This window comes from Clytia hemisphaerica, unplaced genomic scaffold (assembly GCF_902728285.1).
Source record: "Clytia hemisphaerica strain Z4C2 unplaced genomic scaffold, Clytia hemisphaerica genome assembly, whole genome shotgun sequence".
NCBI lineage: Eukaryota > Metazoa > Cnidaria > Hydrozoa > Leptothecata > Clytiidae > Clytia > Clytia hemisphaerica.
The window spans coordinates 1221685-1237624 of NW_027103744.1; the positions used below are offsets into that span (position 1 = coordinate 1221685).

General features: G+C 33.9%; 1 protein-coding gene across 1 annotated transcript; it reads right to left on the bottom strand.

Annotated features, from left to right (window-relative positions):
* Positions 1 to 12362: 12362 nt before the first annotated feature.
* Positions 12363 to 14035, bottom strand: LOC136805345 (EEF1A lysine methyltransferase 4-like). Its single transcript, XM_067061936.1, has 3 exons — positions 13797 to 14035; positions 12969 to 13619; positions 12363 to 12810 (listed from the first exon to the last, which is right to left on the bottom strand). Exons 1-2 carry the CDS (start codon positions 13993 to 13995, stop codon positions 13027 to 13029), a joined length of 792 nt encoding a protein of 263 aa, XP_066918037.1. The 5' UTR covers positions 13996 to 14035; the 3' UTR covers positions 12363 to 12810; positions 12969 to 13026.
* Between the last annotated feature and the right edge of the window lie 1905 nt (positions 14036 to 15940).

Here is a 15940-nt window from a genome sequence, read left to right on the forward strand (position 1 = left end):
CTGGCCTTAAAAAATTGTTGGTTTGATGTCATCCGACCCTAGGTTTTGTAGGAGGGTCGGTCGGTCGGAAATAATTTTTATTTTGTTGATTTATGAAGAGTTTGAGCTTCTGTTTGAGTTTTTTTGGAACAAAAAATAATTTTCTTTTCGAAGATAGAAATCAAATTTTTTGGGTCGGCAGGTTTTGGAATAGGCTCGGTCGGGTGACGGCAAACCAACATGTTTTTAAGGCCAGCCTTATTAACTTGTTCAGGGGGGGGGGCACGCAGTTACTACAAGACAGTATGACACTTACTACCGTGGTGGTACTGTATTCAGAAGTTATGAAAACAGTTACTACACAGTGTAGTAAATGCTGTTTGGGGGTTGTGCCAAACACTAAAACTTGCACTTTTGGTGTAGCAAGTGCTTATATTTTAATTCTTTTCAAAGAACTTTCAAAATTTTTCACAAAAAATGAATTTTTTGTGAAAAAATTCTTTGTTAAAAAAATATTTTTGTTATAAATGGACGAAAAAAATTTGAAATTTTTCTCAGACCCAACTTTGAAATTATGTTTACCCTAATTATCATTAAAATGTTCTCAACAGCTATTTAACCAAGTAAATTAAAAGAAAATCTAGCACAAAAATGGATTTAGGTTGAAAAATAATCGCAACTTAGGGTAATTTTGAGTACCGGTATGTTTTTGATGATATCACTCAGAAACAGGGGTGGTACCTGGAAATCTTTTCTGAAAACAGTTACTACCAAGGTGTAGTAACTGCAAAGGGTGGTAGTCTTGAAAAAAAGTGTTGGAAAAGCACTTACTACACATCATGTCTTGTAGTAACTGCGTGCCCCCCCCCTGACTTGTTGAAATTTATCACCCTCAAAGTCACTTAATGGATTTTCCTGGTGTGTCCACTCGCTGCTTATTCGACTCCCCCCCCTTTCAATTTAGCACAAAAGAGTAAGTCAATGACGCTAATGACACACCAAACTGTTTATTGTTGACATTATTTTCTTAAATTCTTCTATTTGACTATTACATGAATTGCTAGATTCTTAGACTAGTAAACTAGTCGTTGAAAACAGACCCATATACAAAAAATCAAGCTCCAAATAAAAAGAATCGAAGGGGTGAAGTTGCGTCTCTTTTCTGAATTTCAACGACTAGAAGCTACTTCCCTCAAAAAACGTTGTTTAATTTTGCAACTTTTTTTAGGTTTTTGAGAATCCATCCAACTTTTTTGACTAAATGATATTTCATAGTAACATTGAACATGGGAACATATAAATAAATGAGCATTTCTAAAAACGCAATAAACAGAAAGAAAAATAAATGAAATCCCGCACGGGTCAGACATACAGAAATCTGTATGTCTCTCCTTACGATTTTAGGTGAAGAAAAAGAGGCGTTGGAAGTAGCTTCTAGTCGGTTATTTTCCTTTTCTCTCACGCGCGCTGAATATTTAATTAGTGTTTACATTATTTGATTGACAGTTTTATTATAAGGTTATATGTAATAACCGACTAGTTTACTAGTCTACTAGATTCTGTAATGACCTGTCTTAATTTTTTAAACTGTAAATAACTAACAGATAATACCTCAAGGAAATAAATTAATGCGAACGAAGTAAATTCTTGCATTGATTTATTCCCTTTCGGTATATTATACTCATGATATTACACTTTTTAACTTTATGTAACACAGCAAGAGAAAAAAATACGTTAAATACTGTACAGTATTTATTTTTTGTATTACTTTCTTTTTCTTGCGCTAATTACTTCATGACAAATAAAACACAAAAGTAATTCTTGTTTTCGGGAAAAATCTTTGAGACGTCGCTTTCTAAATTATTCTAATTTCTTAGTTTGAGAAATAAATTTCTTGAGTCGTTGATTTCTAAGTTATTAAATAATTTCTTGGTTTGAGAAATTAAATTCTTGAGTCGTTGACTTCTAAGTTATTAAATAATTTCTTGGTTTGAGAAATTAAAGTTTAATATAGTGACAAGCGAAAAATTTCTTAAAATAAACTTTTTTTTCTTAAAACAAGAACTTATTTAGCACGTTATTTCGCACACAGTTAGCCATCAACTTTTTTCGAGTCAACTGATAGAACGTTCTTAACACGATTAGGTGGAAGCAGATTACATTTGTGGTGGAAAATGGAACGCTACAAGAAACAACGCGCGTTAAATACAAATCCCTGGAAACAACTGTACTCGAAATCTGAAATGTCTGTTTGTGTGTCACTAAGGTACGAATCCTTCACGCTTATTTAATTTTGAGGGACTTTAGACAAGTTTTGGCACCAAAACAGTCAAACTAGATTGGGTAATCTGTGGTGAAAGAAGTATTTTAATTTTCAGGTTTAACAGGACCGACTCAAATATCAAGCCGAAATTGAGAAAGCGTTGAACAAATTCGAAATGAATCCAAAGTCAGTGAAGGAGAGGAGGAGAAAAATTCGGAAGACGAAGTTATCAATGTGTCAACTTTTACATCATTATAAACAAACTTTATTACAGTTTACTATCTATATTTTTTAATAGGGTACATATTATTTTTAGGTTACGTATTACTTTTAACTGAGATCACTTTCTATGGGAAGAAAATGTTCCACTGTAGTTTAGTGTCAATAATAAGAAAAACATTTGGTAGTGTTTTAAGCTACATCTAAATAGTCATCAAAAAAAATTCTTTCTAGAAGGGGGGCTTAGCCCCCAGACCCCCAGCTTTTTTCTTTCTCGGGAAATCACCGGCAAGTCACAATTCCTTATTTGCAGCACTGATTGGCGTACTTTGGATTACCCATCAACAATACGTTATTTGGCCTGGCATTTGCTCAATTGTCAACGGAGGTGTCTGTCCTGGTCTCTCGCAGGGTCCTGCCTTGTGAAGGTAATACAACAATAGAACGGAAGATTTCATCCAAAGCAGCCGAAACTGAAAATGACAATTGGCACACCTGAAGAAGACCAGTGTGACGATGCTTGTAAGGCTTTTAAAACCTACAGTCGCTACCTTCTTTTTTCTTGCTATTCTGAAAGTTGATCATTAAAAAAACTGCAACAACCTTCCAGAAATTTTAAAATTATCGCAACAGTTAAAAGGAACTTTTTACATGATTTGGAATCATGGATTACTCTTTTCTGGACAGTGCATATAGAGAGCTCTGATAGCGGAAAATGAGAAAAGTGTGAGCCGCGAAGAAACAAAAATTGAAGAATATACTTTTATCTTTAGAAAAAAATGTTAAACGCATACTTTCGACAAACAGTTAAACCATCACATTGCGTTGTTACACAGTTAGGGATAAAAATAAAAGGATGTTAAGGAATTTGGATATGGCGATTATTAACATTGAAAAAGAGCATAGTTTGAATGCGTTAAACGGGAAAGACTGTTCCACGAAAATAGTGAATTCCATAATTTCATAGTTTCAATTGAAAAGACACAATATTGATTATTTCACTATTTTCTACATATATAAAATTTTATTTTATTTAAAATTTAACGAAGGGTCTCCTGAAAAGTTTGAAACATAATCTGGCATCCAAAATCGCAGCTGGAAATATTTTGAAAGAAACCACTATTTTGAGAAACCACTATTTTGAGAAACCACTAGTGAAAAGGATAAATGTGAGAGCATATGCTTTTGTCAAAGTGTGGATGCTACAATATAAATTGGACCAGCAAAAAGACGGAGAAGAGGTTTCGGAACAAGAGGAACAATGCTGATTTTTATCATGATCATCCTGTGATCATCCAAATTTTCACTATGCTCATAACGTGCATCGTGATTATTTTCGAAACTACAAACTAGAAAAGAGCCCAAGAGGCAAGAAGACGATATTTAACAGTATCACAAAGGATTCGAAAGAGATGGTGATCATTGGTGACAAAAGTGAACCTGCCACAAACCACATTCGAAGGAAAAAGGAGGAGCAATAAGAAGGACACAAGATATCGGGAGTCGAAAAACGAAACGAGAAATTAGAAATAAATTTAGAAAAATTAAACTTTTGAAGAAGTCTAGAAAAAAAATCTAAGTAAGAGGCAAGAAGAAGGAACCCATATTACAAAGAAATCGAAAGAGATGGTGATCAATGGTGACAAGTCAATCTACCACCTACAACATCAGAAACAGGGGATAGGAGGTAAGTTTGTTTTATAGATTCTTTTTAAAGATTATTATTCAATTTGTTGATTATCAGACTTTTAGATTATATTTTAAATTTGTCTTCTTTTAAAGTTGAAGTTTTGTTGTTGGCTCTTTCTTACTTTGTGTACCTATGTTCGTTGTATTGTGATATATGTTTTACGCAATAATTTACAGCCATCCCACCGAATGAGTCTTAAATGATGTGAAATGAAAGGATGGTGACAAATCAACTCTACCACTAACAACATCTAAGGGGAAAAAGATGTGAGTATTATTTTTTTGTTTATTAATTGTTTATCTTAAATATTATTTTAATTTATTTTTACATTTTTGCTTTTTTACGAGTCTTGTAGCTAAATAATAATAATAATAATATGTATACCTGTCTAGGAATTAGGTACTTTGACGGCTTCTCACTGTGCCGGGTGTATACTCGGCGCCTTGGGCCCCGCAGGGTTGCTAGTAACGGCTCGAATTTTGATCAGGTTATAGAAAAGTCTAGAAAAATTTATAAAAAAATAGATTTACGTGTTTGAAGCCTTTCTTTTGCAACGTTTTTATTTTTGCTAGCGATTTTAACTAACTTTTTATTAAGGTGGTTATTGTTTCAATAAAATGTGACAGTTCTGTTAGGGATCAGTGCCAGGCTGACGCGGCTAGTCGTTCTTGTACACACCCCGAACACTCATTGGAACGGTGGTGCGCCCTCTTCGGAGAAAAATCCGTGTTAAGAGATTAATTAAAGAAAAATTGCGACCATAACAGCTCTGTACTGAAAGTAAAAGCTAAAACTTCAAACATTGTTTTCTTCATCTTTTTTTTTAGGTCGTGGAAAACACCATTACAAAAAACTATGAAAATTATTATTGCGGACGTGTTCAAAAAGGCTGAGTTAAATCCCATACGTAAAGTCTTTAACTTTGAAAAAGTGTTCTTGGGTAAGAAAAACCTTTAAGCTCAATTTTAAACTCGATATTGAACCCTTTCATTCCAAGAATTCTTCAACATAATATCATAAAGAGGAAACGCCAGCGCCATAGGCAAAGGCTTTAGTAGTGTTAAAAACGTCATATGTATATAAAAATTCCAATTCTGAAACAGAGTTCAACAGCATTGAATAATGAAAAATCTGCCACAATATTTGCAAGTTTAGGCTGGAAAGAAAATCTGTAATCTATAATAAATCATCTACTTTTATTTACAAGACATACTTGGTGAGATAATGGCCTCCAATGGCGCAAAAACGTTTGGCCTAAAAGATGAATACATGGGGTTCTTTACCGGTAACTCAATTATATCCCCGAAAACGAAAGTTCAAGAAGGCCGTGAACTGCGCGATTTCCGGACTCTTTACAACGGCGATGAATTGAACCGAGAAACTGACATGTACAAATTGAATTTATCCTTATGGCAGGGTATTTCTTAATAATGAATATGTTGCATTCAGGATGTGATTTTCAGCAGTTTTTTCGAAATTCCATGCAGTCCGATTGAGGCTAAGAAGGGAACAACTAAATTAGGAACTAAACCTTGAAATTAAAATAATTTTTCCTTCCAACCTACCCACCTCCAAAATCTAGGGTTTGGGTATTGACAAACCAACCTTTTTAAGTCCTCCCTGGTCCATTTGTTATGAAAGGGGTTGTGCTCCATATATTTTTTTCAAGATTTACAGAATAGCACAAAGAAGTATTAAATCTACAGTTATTGCATCAAATTGTCTCTTGAAAATTGTAATTAAAACAAATTAGCTAAACTAAAGTGAGAATGAAGTAAATTTTTTGTTGTTTTGGTTTTTTATATAATGATAGAAATAATTGTTCTGTCGTGGTGCGCTGGCCGGTTAAAGCTGGGCCCACGGCAACAACATTTTATTTATAAGTTTTTCCCCGGATATCGGCCTGACTGCCGTTAGAAGACAGGAGATGGAGTTCATGGAGTAGATCAAGGAGGTGGGAGACACAAAATGTTGAAGTCTAATTTCATTCGATAACTCATTATACAATATCCAAACATACAGTTCCATAAAGCATAAAAATTCAATAACTTTCAACACTCCGAGAAGACGGGAACGCACGATCGACTCTGCCTGGCCGGTGTCATTTCCGAACGAACTCTTTACTCTTCCTGGTACCTGGATCTCTCCTCTCATGTTGATACTCCCCGACGGGAGGACTTGCCTCGCCCGAGGCTAAAAGCGAAGTGTTTTTTCTCCTAATAAAATTTCTATCTAACGTACTCAAGGTGAGCTTCCATTCAATGGTTACCATAACTACGAACATAAATAATAAAATTGCAGAACTATGTCCTCATGACAGTTCTCTGATTACACAAAATGTTAGGCATTTTAAATGGGATGGATAAAAGAATAAAAAAGTTTTAGCTTTTTTACAGCTGCGATTAGATAATTCTTTAATATAAGCTGGTGTGTAAATGATGCTTTACTCTTCCTCACCTCAGGTCACAACGTTCGACAATGTGTTAATGTGAACATGGATAAAATCATTGTCATTGTTCGGCAATAAATTTTATATTGTAAGTATGTATTTTTCTTCAAATTTCTTTTGTATTCAACACAATTAAAATCAGAGAGCATTCCTAATTAGTTTAACTAATAAGAGCATTACAAAGTGAATTCGTACTAGAAACTTTTCTCCTTAAGGCATCAGGGAGATGCAAGCAACAACTTGACTGCTGGTATCATGTACCAAAGTTGATAGTTTCTAAGATTTCTGGCAGACTTGATAAATTAAATGCTTCTGTATTTTCTTATTTTGTTCAGGAGAGATGGTCCAATCAAAGTGTTGTAGCATGCTGTGATATCCAATATCGATTAAATCGACTTATGAATTCATCCCAGCCATTCAAATGATTGCTGCATACCAATTTTTATAGCTATATAGTGGAAGCTGACTTTTGAACAATATTATCAAATGAATTTGATGTAAACTTGGTTTTGCTTGTGCTTAATGTTTTTATCCAAGTTTCCTCCTTGGAATATAATACATTTTACCATTATTTTTAGTTTTTCATTTAATTTGAAATCAATGTAAATTAGATCATCTTGGCAAGAGTTATTTATATTATTTATTTATCAGTTTTTTAGATCCTCAAAATGATTCATCATTATACTCTAAAAGCTTTTTAAGAGTGTCCAGGCAAGATTGACAATGATTTTTTTTGCAACCTTACAGTTTTTTAAACATTTTAGAAAAAAATAACCCTTAAGATGTAAAGTTAAAATCTGGTCTATGGTAGCTGAATTTAATTTCTCAAGCTTTCTTCCTCGCCATTTTCAACTCTTTCAAATTATTATTTGTGATTAGATTAAGTTTTTTATAAGAATCGCAAGACTCAAATATTTGCAAACTTTTAAAAATCATGCTGAGCCTCAAAATATTTTTGAATTATAATTTTTTTGTCTTCCATTTATAAAATAAACAAGGCTTAATTATTCTTGGGCTTTTGAAATTTGAAATTATTAGTTCTTGTTTCCTTCCTCTTTTTCTCACCTTTGAGACAATACTTGATAGTTGAATAGAGAAAATTTTGACGATTAAATGAAAGATATTCCAAAAATTTAAAAATTTGAGGCTTTCCTCGATTTATGTAATTCTTATGAAAAAACTGTGTACTCTAGATTTTATTTCCATATCACATGCATGATTAAGTGGCTTTTAACTTATCGATGTAAAAGCATATAATTATGAAATATTTTATTAGTCAAAATTTTACTCTTAAATTGGTAGCATTAACCCTTAGACGGCGAAAAGCGTATATATACGTCTTGAAAAGGTCATTTTCCCGATACACAGTCTTTTGGTCATAACTTCTGACCACTTGAGATTCAGAGAAAAAAAAATTACTATTTTTTGTAGCTGAGAGAAAGAGCTTTCCAACGATGCCAAAGTTGATACCTGAATCATTTGTCCTGGTCAAGAAATGGCCTTTGAAAGAATAATTTTCCAGAAAAAAATGATGAACTTTTTGGCCTTTTTCAAAAAAGTTAGCGGCTTGGAAAGGTTAATAGCAAGAAACGCAACTTGTCACCAATTATATAACTTCTAATTTCTTGCGGGAATTAGAGCTTTCAGCTGTTTGGAAAGAATTTCAGATTTAAAACCTCTGTAACTTTCCATTATTGAGATCAAATCTCCAATAGCTTGGAAGATTTAGAAATACCAAAAATTCCACGTTTTTACAACCTTTAGAAAAAAGAATTTTCAAATGCTTGAAGATAGCCTAACTTAATTTCCAATCAATGTGAAAATATGAAATTTTTGAACAGTATGGAAAGATGTGAAAGATTGATATTTCCTCGTATTTCCACTTTTTCGAAATATGGACTTTCTAATAGTTGGAAAGTTAGAAAGATGATATTGTGGAAAGATAGAAAGGTAACCTTACTAACTTTCCAATCGATGTGGAACTGGAAAGATGAAATTTTTGATCAGTTGAAAGATGTAGAAAGTTGACATTTACGTATTTCTACCATTTTGAAAAGTGGAATTTCAAATGTTTGGAAAGTTAGAATAATGATCTTTCTACTGGTTGGAAAGTTAGAAAGATGATCTTGTGGAAAGATAGAAAGGTAACCTGTGGAAAGACCATTATTCCACTTATTGGAAAGATGTGGAATTGTCACATTTTCACGTCTTTCCACACATTGGAGAGCTCTTTTTTCGCCCAGTGAGGGGTATTCCGGAGAGGTTGGAAGAAAAGATTTTTGAAAAGTTGTTTTTTTTCAGAAAAAGTTGAAAGGGCTCAGGAACAATGGAATGGAAAAAATTGGGTGCAATGTTCCAAAGACACATGCTCAACTCAGTGAAAATCTCTTCGCAAAGACTTCATATTTTGTCGGTCATTCATTTCCCTATTCCCTTGATATTGTTAACAGTGAAAATGTCTTAATGGTTCAGTTATTGCCGTGAGATTGAGAGAAAGTGAAAAAATCAACGAGATGCTACTTCAAAAGCTTTATGAAAAGGAAGATAAATTGCTCGTCGCCGACAAACTCTCATCCCGACGTCAGAAATCACTTGCGGAAAATGACGAAATGGATGACTATTCTTTGGATCTATTCCTCCAATCATCAGAAGAATAATGGTACACAAATAATCAGTTCGAATACCATTATGGCGTAAGAAACATTGAAGAAGACCCATTATGTAATCTACACATTAGAGGTACACGGTGGTGTATGTCGTAGAATTCGACGTCGCCGACGACGAGGACGATGTTGATGAAACATTGCGATCATTTGGTGTCAAATTATTTATTTCGAGCCGAAAAAGTGATCTTATCATGACCAAGTTCAATGCAATTATGAAAATGCTGAAATTTTGCGTCGCCAAAAAAATCTTTTTCGGGATGTTGTATGACGAGATTACGCAGTTCAAAGAAGTCTTCACTTCGTTGACCACAGGTTCGTAAAATAAAGTTCTTAGAACAAATATTGTGTTTAGTTTCATCGTTTATAATTAATTTCCAAAGCATTGAAGCCAGAGGTGAAATGATGAATGAGTAAAGTATGTTCTGACCTTTAAGTTATATTTGCGATTGTATTTTATGATACAATTTTTACCATTTTAGGACTAAGCGGATTGATTTCAAAACGTTGCTGCTGACGTCAAACAGTGCAAGTTGAACAACTTGTTGACCTCGAACCAATTCATCCATTATGGTAACACGTCCTTCGTACAATTCGTCACGAGTGATCTGATGGGTAATAACACGAAATACACCCTAACAAAAGCTTACGCAGCTCACAATATTCTTCTTGTCTTGACCTGCTTCACCAATGGTGTCTGGTAAGAGATTTTGAATATTTCGTACGGAGTTTAATTAGAAATTTCCAAAACTTTCTTGTTTGACTATTTGAATTTGAGCAGACTGATGAAACATAGCAGGTTAGAGTGATACTCTAATAGGAGTCAAATTATCATTGATGTTTTACTTCTTTTTCTAAGGATTCGAATGTGATGGAAGTAAGTGGGACGACGAATTCAACGCCTTCTTCATCGCGGAATGAAAATTATAAAACGTTAATTCTATATGGAGCGAAAACAATCGTATTTTCGGGGAACCTCCGTAAACTGTCCCTCTATTTCTCTTCATCATCCAACCACAATAAGAAAAGAAGAAATAACTCAATAACTATCATTTCCTAAAGAATTCGTATTTCATATGGATGAAAGAAGGTGGAAAAGACAAACAAAGTTACAATATAAGGAAAATAAAGGAAAAAAAAAAAAAAACCAAAAAAAAGCAGAAAAAGATGACTTCAAGAATAAAAAAATACTTTTATTCTTAGAAAAGGCTACAAACCTACAATTCATTACCATTAAAAGAAGTTGAAGTGTGAATTTTGATAATTTCTTTTACCATCAAAAAAGTTTTTAAAATTTGAAATGTGTACAATCAAAGAAAGATTTATTATCTTATTATCATACCCCTCTGGAATTCCGAATTTTTACAAATTTTCAATCACTACCCCCTTGGAATTCAGCTTATTTTTGACGGATTTTCGTCTACCCTTTTATGGAATTCCACTGCATTTCAAACCTTACCCCCCTTGGAACGGAAATGGACCTCCTCAACAGGGGGTGCACGATTTTTTTCTGGAAAAACCCATTCCATATCATAAAAGTTCATCATAATTGAAAAAGTGGGATACATTGGCAAGAACACCTGGTTCTTAAAGGAAAATGTGTGAATTGTCTTTATATTCTAAGCATTGTATTTTAACGAAAATTTTCTCATCTTATCCAGTCTTATCAACAGGACTATGTTTTAGACTTCGATGCTTTCACTACCACCCAACACCTGGAAAACTGCTTGACGTCAGCTTTTGGCTATGCCATAACCTTGGGGAGCAAAGTCAAAAAGGACGATGTGAAGGAATTTATTCTTTACCTTCAAAAGCAATACTCCATATCAAAAAAGTTCATCATAATTGAAAAAGTGGGATACATTGGCAAGAACACCTGGTTCTTAAGGAAAAGGTGTGAATTCTGTTTCTATTTTAAGCATTCTTTTGACCAAAGTTTTCATTCTTGGGACGATTTTGTGATTTTAAAAGATGCTAAAATTCAAGCTTCTTTAAATTATATTATGAAATACACTAAACCTGAAAAGCATCAGGAACCATCGAGGTTCCAACAATTTACTATAAATAAGAAACTTTGCCTTGTGAAGCCTTTCAAATAGTATAAAACAATAAAAACAGAAGTTTAACTTTATTGTGAAAGAGAACCCGTAATTAACATATCATTGGAAATTCATCGATAGAGTGAAGAAGTTTGATTCTAGAAAAATCGATAAAACCTAGGTGTTCAGAAAAAATCCAAAGGAACATTCAAAGCTAAACATGCAGTTGCCGATACAAAACCTGAACCTATCGTACTTCCAACTATAAAGGAAATGGAGAAGCAAATGTCAAGTTACATGGCATAAAAAGGATTACCAAGCCTTTCACTATAACTTCAACTGAACTAACGGATGGACGGATGGATGGACGGACGGACGAACGAACGAACATGTATTAATTTATAGGACCTCTGAGGAGGTTCCAAACAGGTTCCTGCCAATTTTTGTGATTTTTCATGAGCGAAAATAGAAAATATTCAAAAAATGAGTGAAGCTGTGATATATTCCTTTTTAATTAATTTAATCAATGTAAATAATTTTTAACTTATAGCCCAACATACTTAATGTTTTCTTAATAACAAACAATTATTAAAATTAGTATGGTCGATCGGAGTTAAAAAGTCAATCAAAATCAATGTGCTAATATGATGCACTAGCACCTTTGAAAGACAAACCAGCATGGAGATACAATGGAACATTACGCAAAAATTTGTTGGAAAGACAAAATCAAAGCTTCAGTCACCGAAAATGTCTGAAAGCAGCTGAAAGTCCCGAGATATACAAATTTTGCTAAGAAAGTGCAAAAATTTAGTGGATCAAATCTTGGAGAACTAACAAAGCTCGTCCAAAAAGAAATGGAAGAAAAACAGTTGAAATCATGCAAGAGGACCTGGAGTTGCGATTGAAAAGGCTCTCCATCCATGTTTCATATGGTAGAGTTTCATATGGAAGGAATTATCATGGAGGTATAATGAAAGATGTGATTAAATGAATTTTTCAAGAGTGGTTTTAAGATGTCAGAGTTGAATAGATAAATTCCCTTCTGAAAGAGTCATGATTAGCCACCATGACGTGTCCAACAGAATAATTGAGATTTCAGGAGCATTCCAAAAGTTTCTAGTCAAGAAAAAATATCTTAACACCTAGTAGATGTTAGCTTAACCTTCAAACACTTATCATATTATCGTATCAACCTTTTGACCCAAATTAATATTCTGATTGACCTATTAGATTTTTGGAAAATGACTTCAAATGTTGGATCCTATTCTTTCTCGTTTCTGTCGTCAAAATGTTTATTAATTTCGTAATGCTCAGCATTTGCAAACTGGAAATGATTCCGCTATAAAATCAGCCAGCCAAATGTAAAATTATAATAAAATACCTAAACCAGATCAAGTGAATTTTTGTCCCAACCAGCATTCAATTTCAAGGCTTTTTTTCAAAGCTGACAACCGATCAGCCAGCCAACTTTGTAATTCTTGAAAGTGAAGTGTGATAATTTAGGTTACCTGAAAAAGAAAAGGAAATTTTGAAATTTAAGAAGAATATCAGATAACTCGATAACCTATGAGAGATACAAGCCCATGACAATTGATTGCTGTGATTTTATCTTGTCTTTCATCGAAATCTTCTGCACAAAAACATAAAAAGTCATTACTTGTCTTACGTGTTAAGCATGTGCGTTGATGTTCATTCATTGAAAGTTACTCTTTACCAGAAGAAAATTAAGCAAATACATCTCCAATAGCCAAAGGATCAGTCTCTGGCAAATCAACTGGATCAGAATTCAAAATTTCGTTTTCCATATTTTTACGAAAATCCACATCATTGTCACAGATTGAATTTATACATTCATACACATAATACTCAAAGCCACTCATCTCACTTATGTAACTATGAACCAAAATCTCAAAAACACCAGATAATAAGGGTAATCGAATCATTGGTGATGCAAAACTTATCGATAGAAATCGACCCTCTCGATGAAGTGATTTACGAATCGACAATAGAGTCTGTTCGACATCTATTAGACATTCAGGATCTAAATATGAAGCATAAGGTGATTTTGAACCAGCCACTAGAGCGTCTATTACTCCTTTTTCAATGATCATGTCATACAAAAGATTTTCTGTGTTTGAAGCTCCATGCAGTTGGATATCTCTTATATCACCAACAAACCAAGATAAATTTGATTTCTCATTGTATTTTTCTGACATATATTGGATAACAGACGGTGAGAAATCTTCACCAATAATTTGACTTTTCGGATAATCTTCAACAAGCTCAGCACAGAGTGAAGAATTGCCATTTCCTGGAACTGAAAAGGTAGCAAAAGTAACACAATGATAATACTGTTATGATGCCAAAGCAGACTTTATCAAAGTGAAAGTTTTGACAGACTAAAATTTGCTAAAGTCAACTTCTTGAAATATGAAAATGAACGGATAAAGGTGCTAGTTACAGAGTTTTTTATCCACAAGAACTTCAATCTTACCTAAAATCCTTTTATACTTGTCAGGTGGACAAATTTCAGTGACAATATGGCTAAAAGAATGATAGGTAGAAAACCATTCATGTGCTCCATTTGAATTTTCATTATCTTCATTCACTTGTGACTCATGCTGAAATCTTTCTTCCCAGTATTCTTGTGTTCGATATTTTTGACGATCAACTCTATCACTGACCTCCATCATTGTTTCATTGTTTGATTGTTAGTGTATTTTTTGATTAATTTCCTCTAAAAGAAATAAATGCATAGAAATATGGGACTCCCCAGGCGTTTTTAAAGTACCTGAAGATTGGTACAGCTATCTCAAATCTGGTCTGCAATATTTTTGTGGTACTCAAATAGGTACAGTACCAGACACCATTGGAGTAATGGGCTCCATGTTTTACAACTATACTACCCATTGAAACTACTGGATTTCCAATACAAAATAAATTTTTTGGTTACAAAATTGGAAATCTCTGACTTGAAAGTTTTGACAAATTCTATGGAATTTTCAAGGGCTCAAATAAAAATTGGTGCGGAATTTCCGTAGTATTTTGAAAATTTGACTGGATTTCCAAGTATTTTTTTGTCTAAAACTCCTGCCGTCCACCCCCCTCTCTATTTAATTTTTTTCTGGGGGAGCCCAACCTGTCCCAACTTAAATAAAATTTATCTTTACCAAATTTTTTGAGACCTGTTGAAACTTGCATAGCTGATGTTGTCTCCAGTTGCGACAATACAATGGACCCAGTGAATTTCTCCCTCCCCTCCTCTGACCTCCATCCATAGGCAGCCAGCCAGCTAAAACGACCGCATGTTTTGCGTGGTTTCAAATAATGACCTTTGAACACTGTGATCTTTGATACAAAATGGCGCATGTAATGATAAACAAATTTAAAATGCTGCGAGTGCGCTAAAATGGCTCATAAAAATTGGCAATAATAAAATTTTTGAGCAAAGGAAACGTCATCGACACAAAAATTAACCAACTCTCTGACTCAATTTTACTCAATTTTCAAGAGCCGGTGGGGCGATGCGAATGAAGATATTTGTGATTGCCGCCGGCGCCTCATCACTTCCGTTTGGTTTGGGAAACTACTGATGTCTAAATTTTTCAATAATCTCCAGATTTTTTGAGATTCTGTAAAAAGTCCAAGTTCCTTAAAACTACCTTACTACACAAATATTACTAGTCATTTTATTAACACAATTAATTTAAACCAGCCGTGGTGTCCTTGAAAAAGCAAATAAAATTTGTGTTAATTTTTTGTGCGTTAATTTCAAGGCCATTGAATACTTACCTAGTAATATTAGGGTAATAAGGTATGTTCTGTGAAAAAATCATCAGTGAAATACTCGCTCATCTATTTAAGAAAGATTGAAGACAAAAATTTGCGAAGAAAAACAAACCTTGAGCACAAAAAATAATTTTCTGAACACTTTTTTCCACCAAAAAACAAATAACTTATATATAGACTACCTTCCCCAAACATTGAAGAAGCCTCTATGAATTAAAGTAAACGAGAAAAGATAGGATAAAACCTTAAAATCAACCAGAACTTACAACCTTTCGTCCAAAGCAAAAAGACGTGCTTTTCTTGCCGCCATCTTGTTTTAGAATGAGAATTATTTTTTGTGCAAGTTCACATGGAAATTTTTTCATCCAATAAGACACGAGATTTGAGTCACATGACATCTCTATTGAAAAACCCGTGCGAAATAAAATAAGGGTCACACTACTGGCTACAGGAAATGAAAGCAGACGATTAAAAGGCTATAATGTTTTTGGTTTTTTTGAAGGACAAAAGGTGTAGGAAGCTTTACTGAAGGCGACATAAGGCTGGGACTATCTATTTAAAAGATATGGGCAAAAAAGCACTTTTTTGGGCGATAATTAAGATATTACTTAGAAACTTCAATTCTGTTACCCCCATCCCACGATGCCTTGACATTGGCAAGGGAACTATGTAGTGTTGACCACCTCTCCTGAAAATTTCAGACCAAAACAAAAAAAGAATAAATTCCTGTAACTCGATGAAAATTGGAAAAAGTTGGTATTTTGTATGGAGCGCCACAGCTGCCAAAGGTGTTCAACAACTGTACCGCATGGTACATTTGCAAAGCGGTTCTGTCCTTAGAGCAGTTCG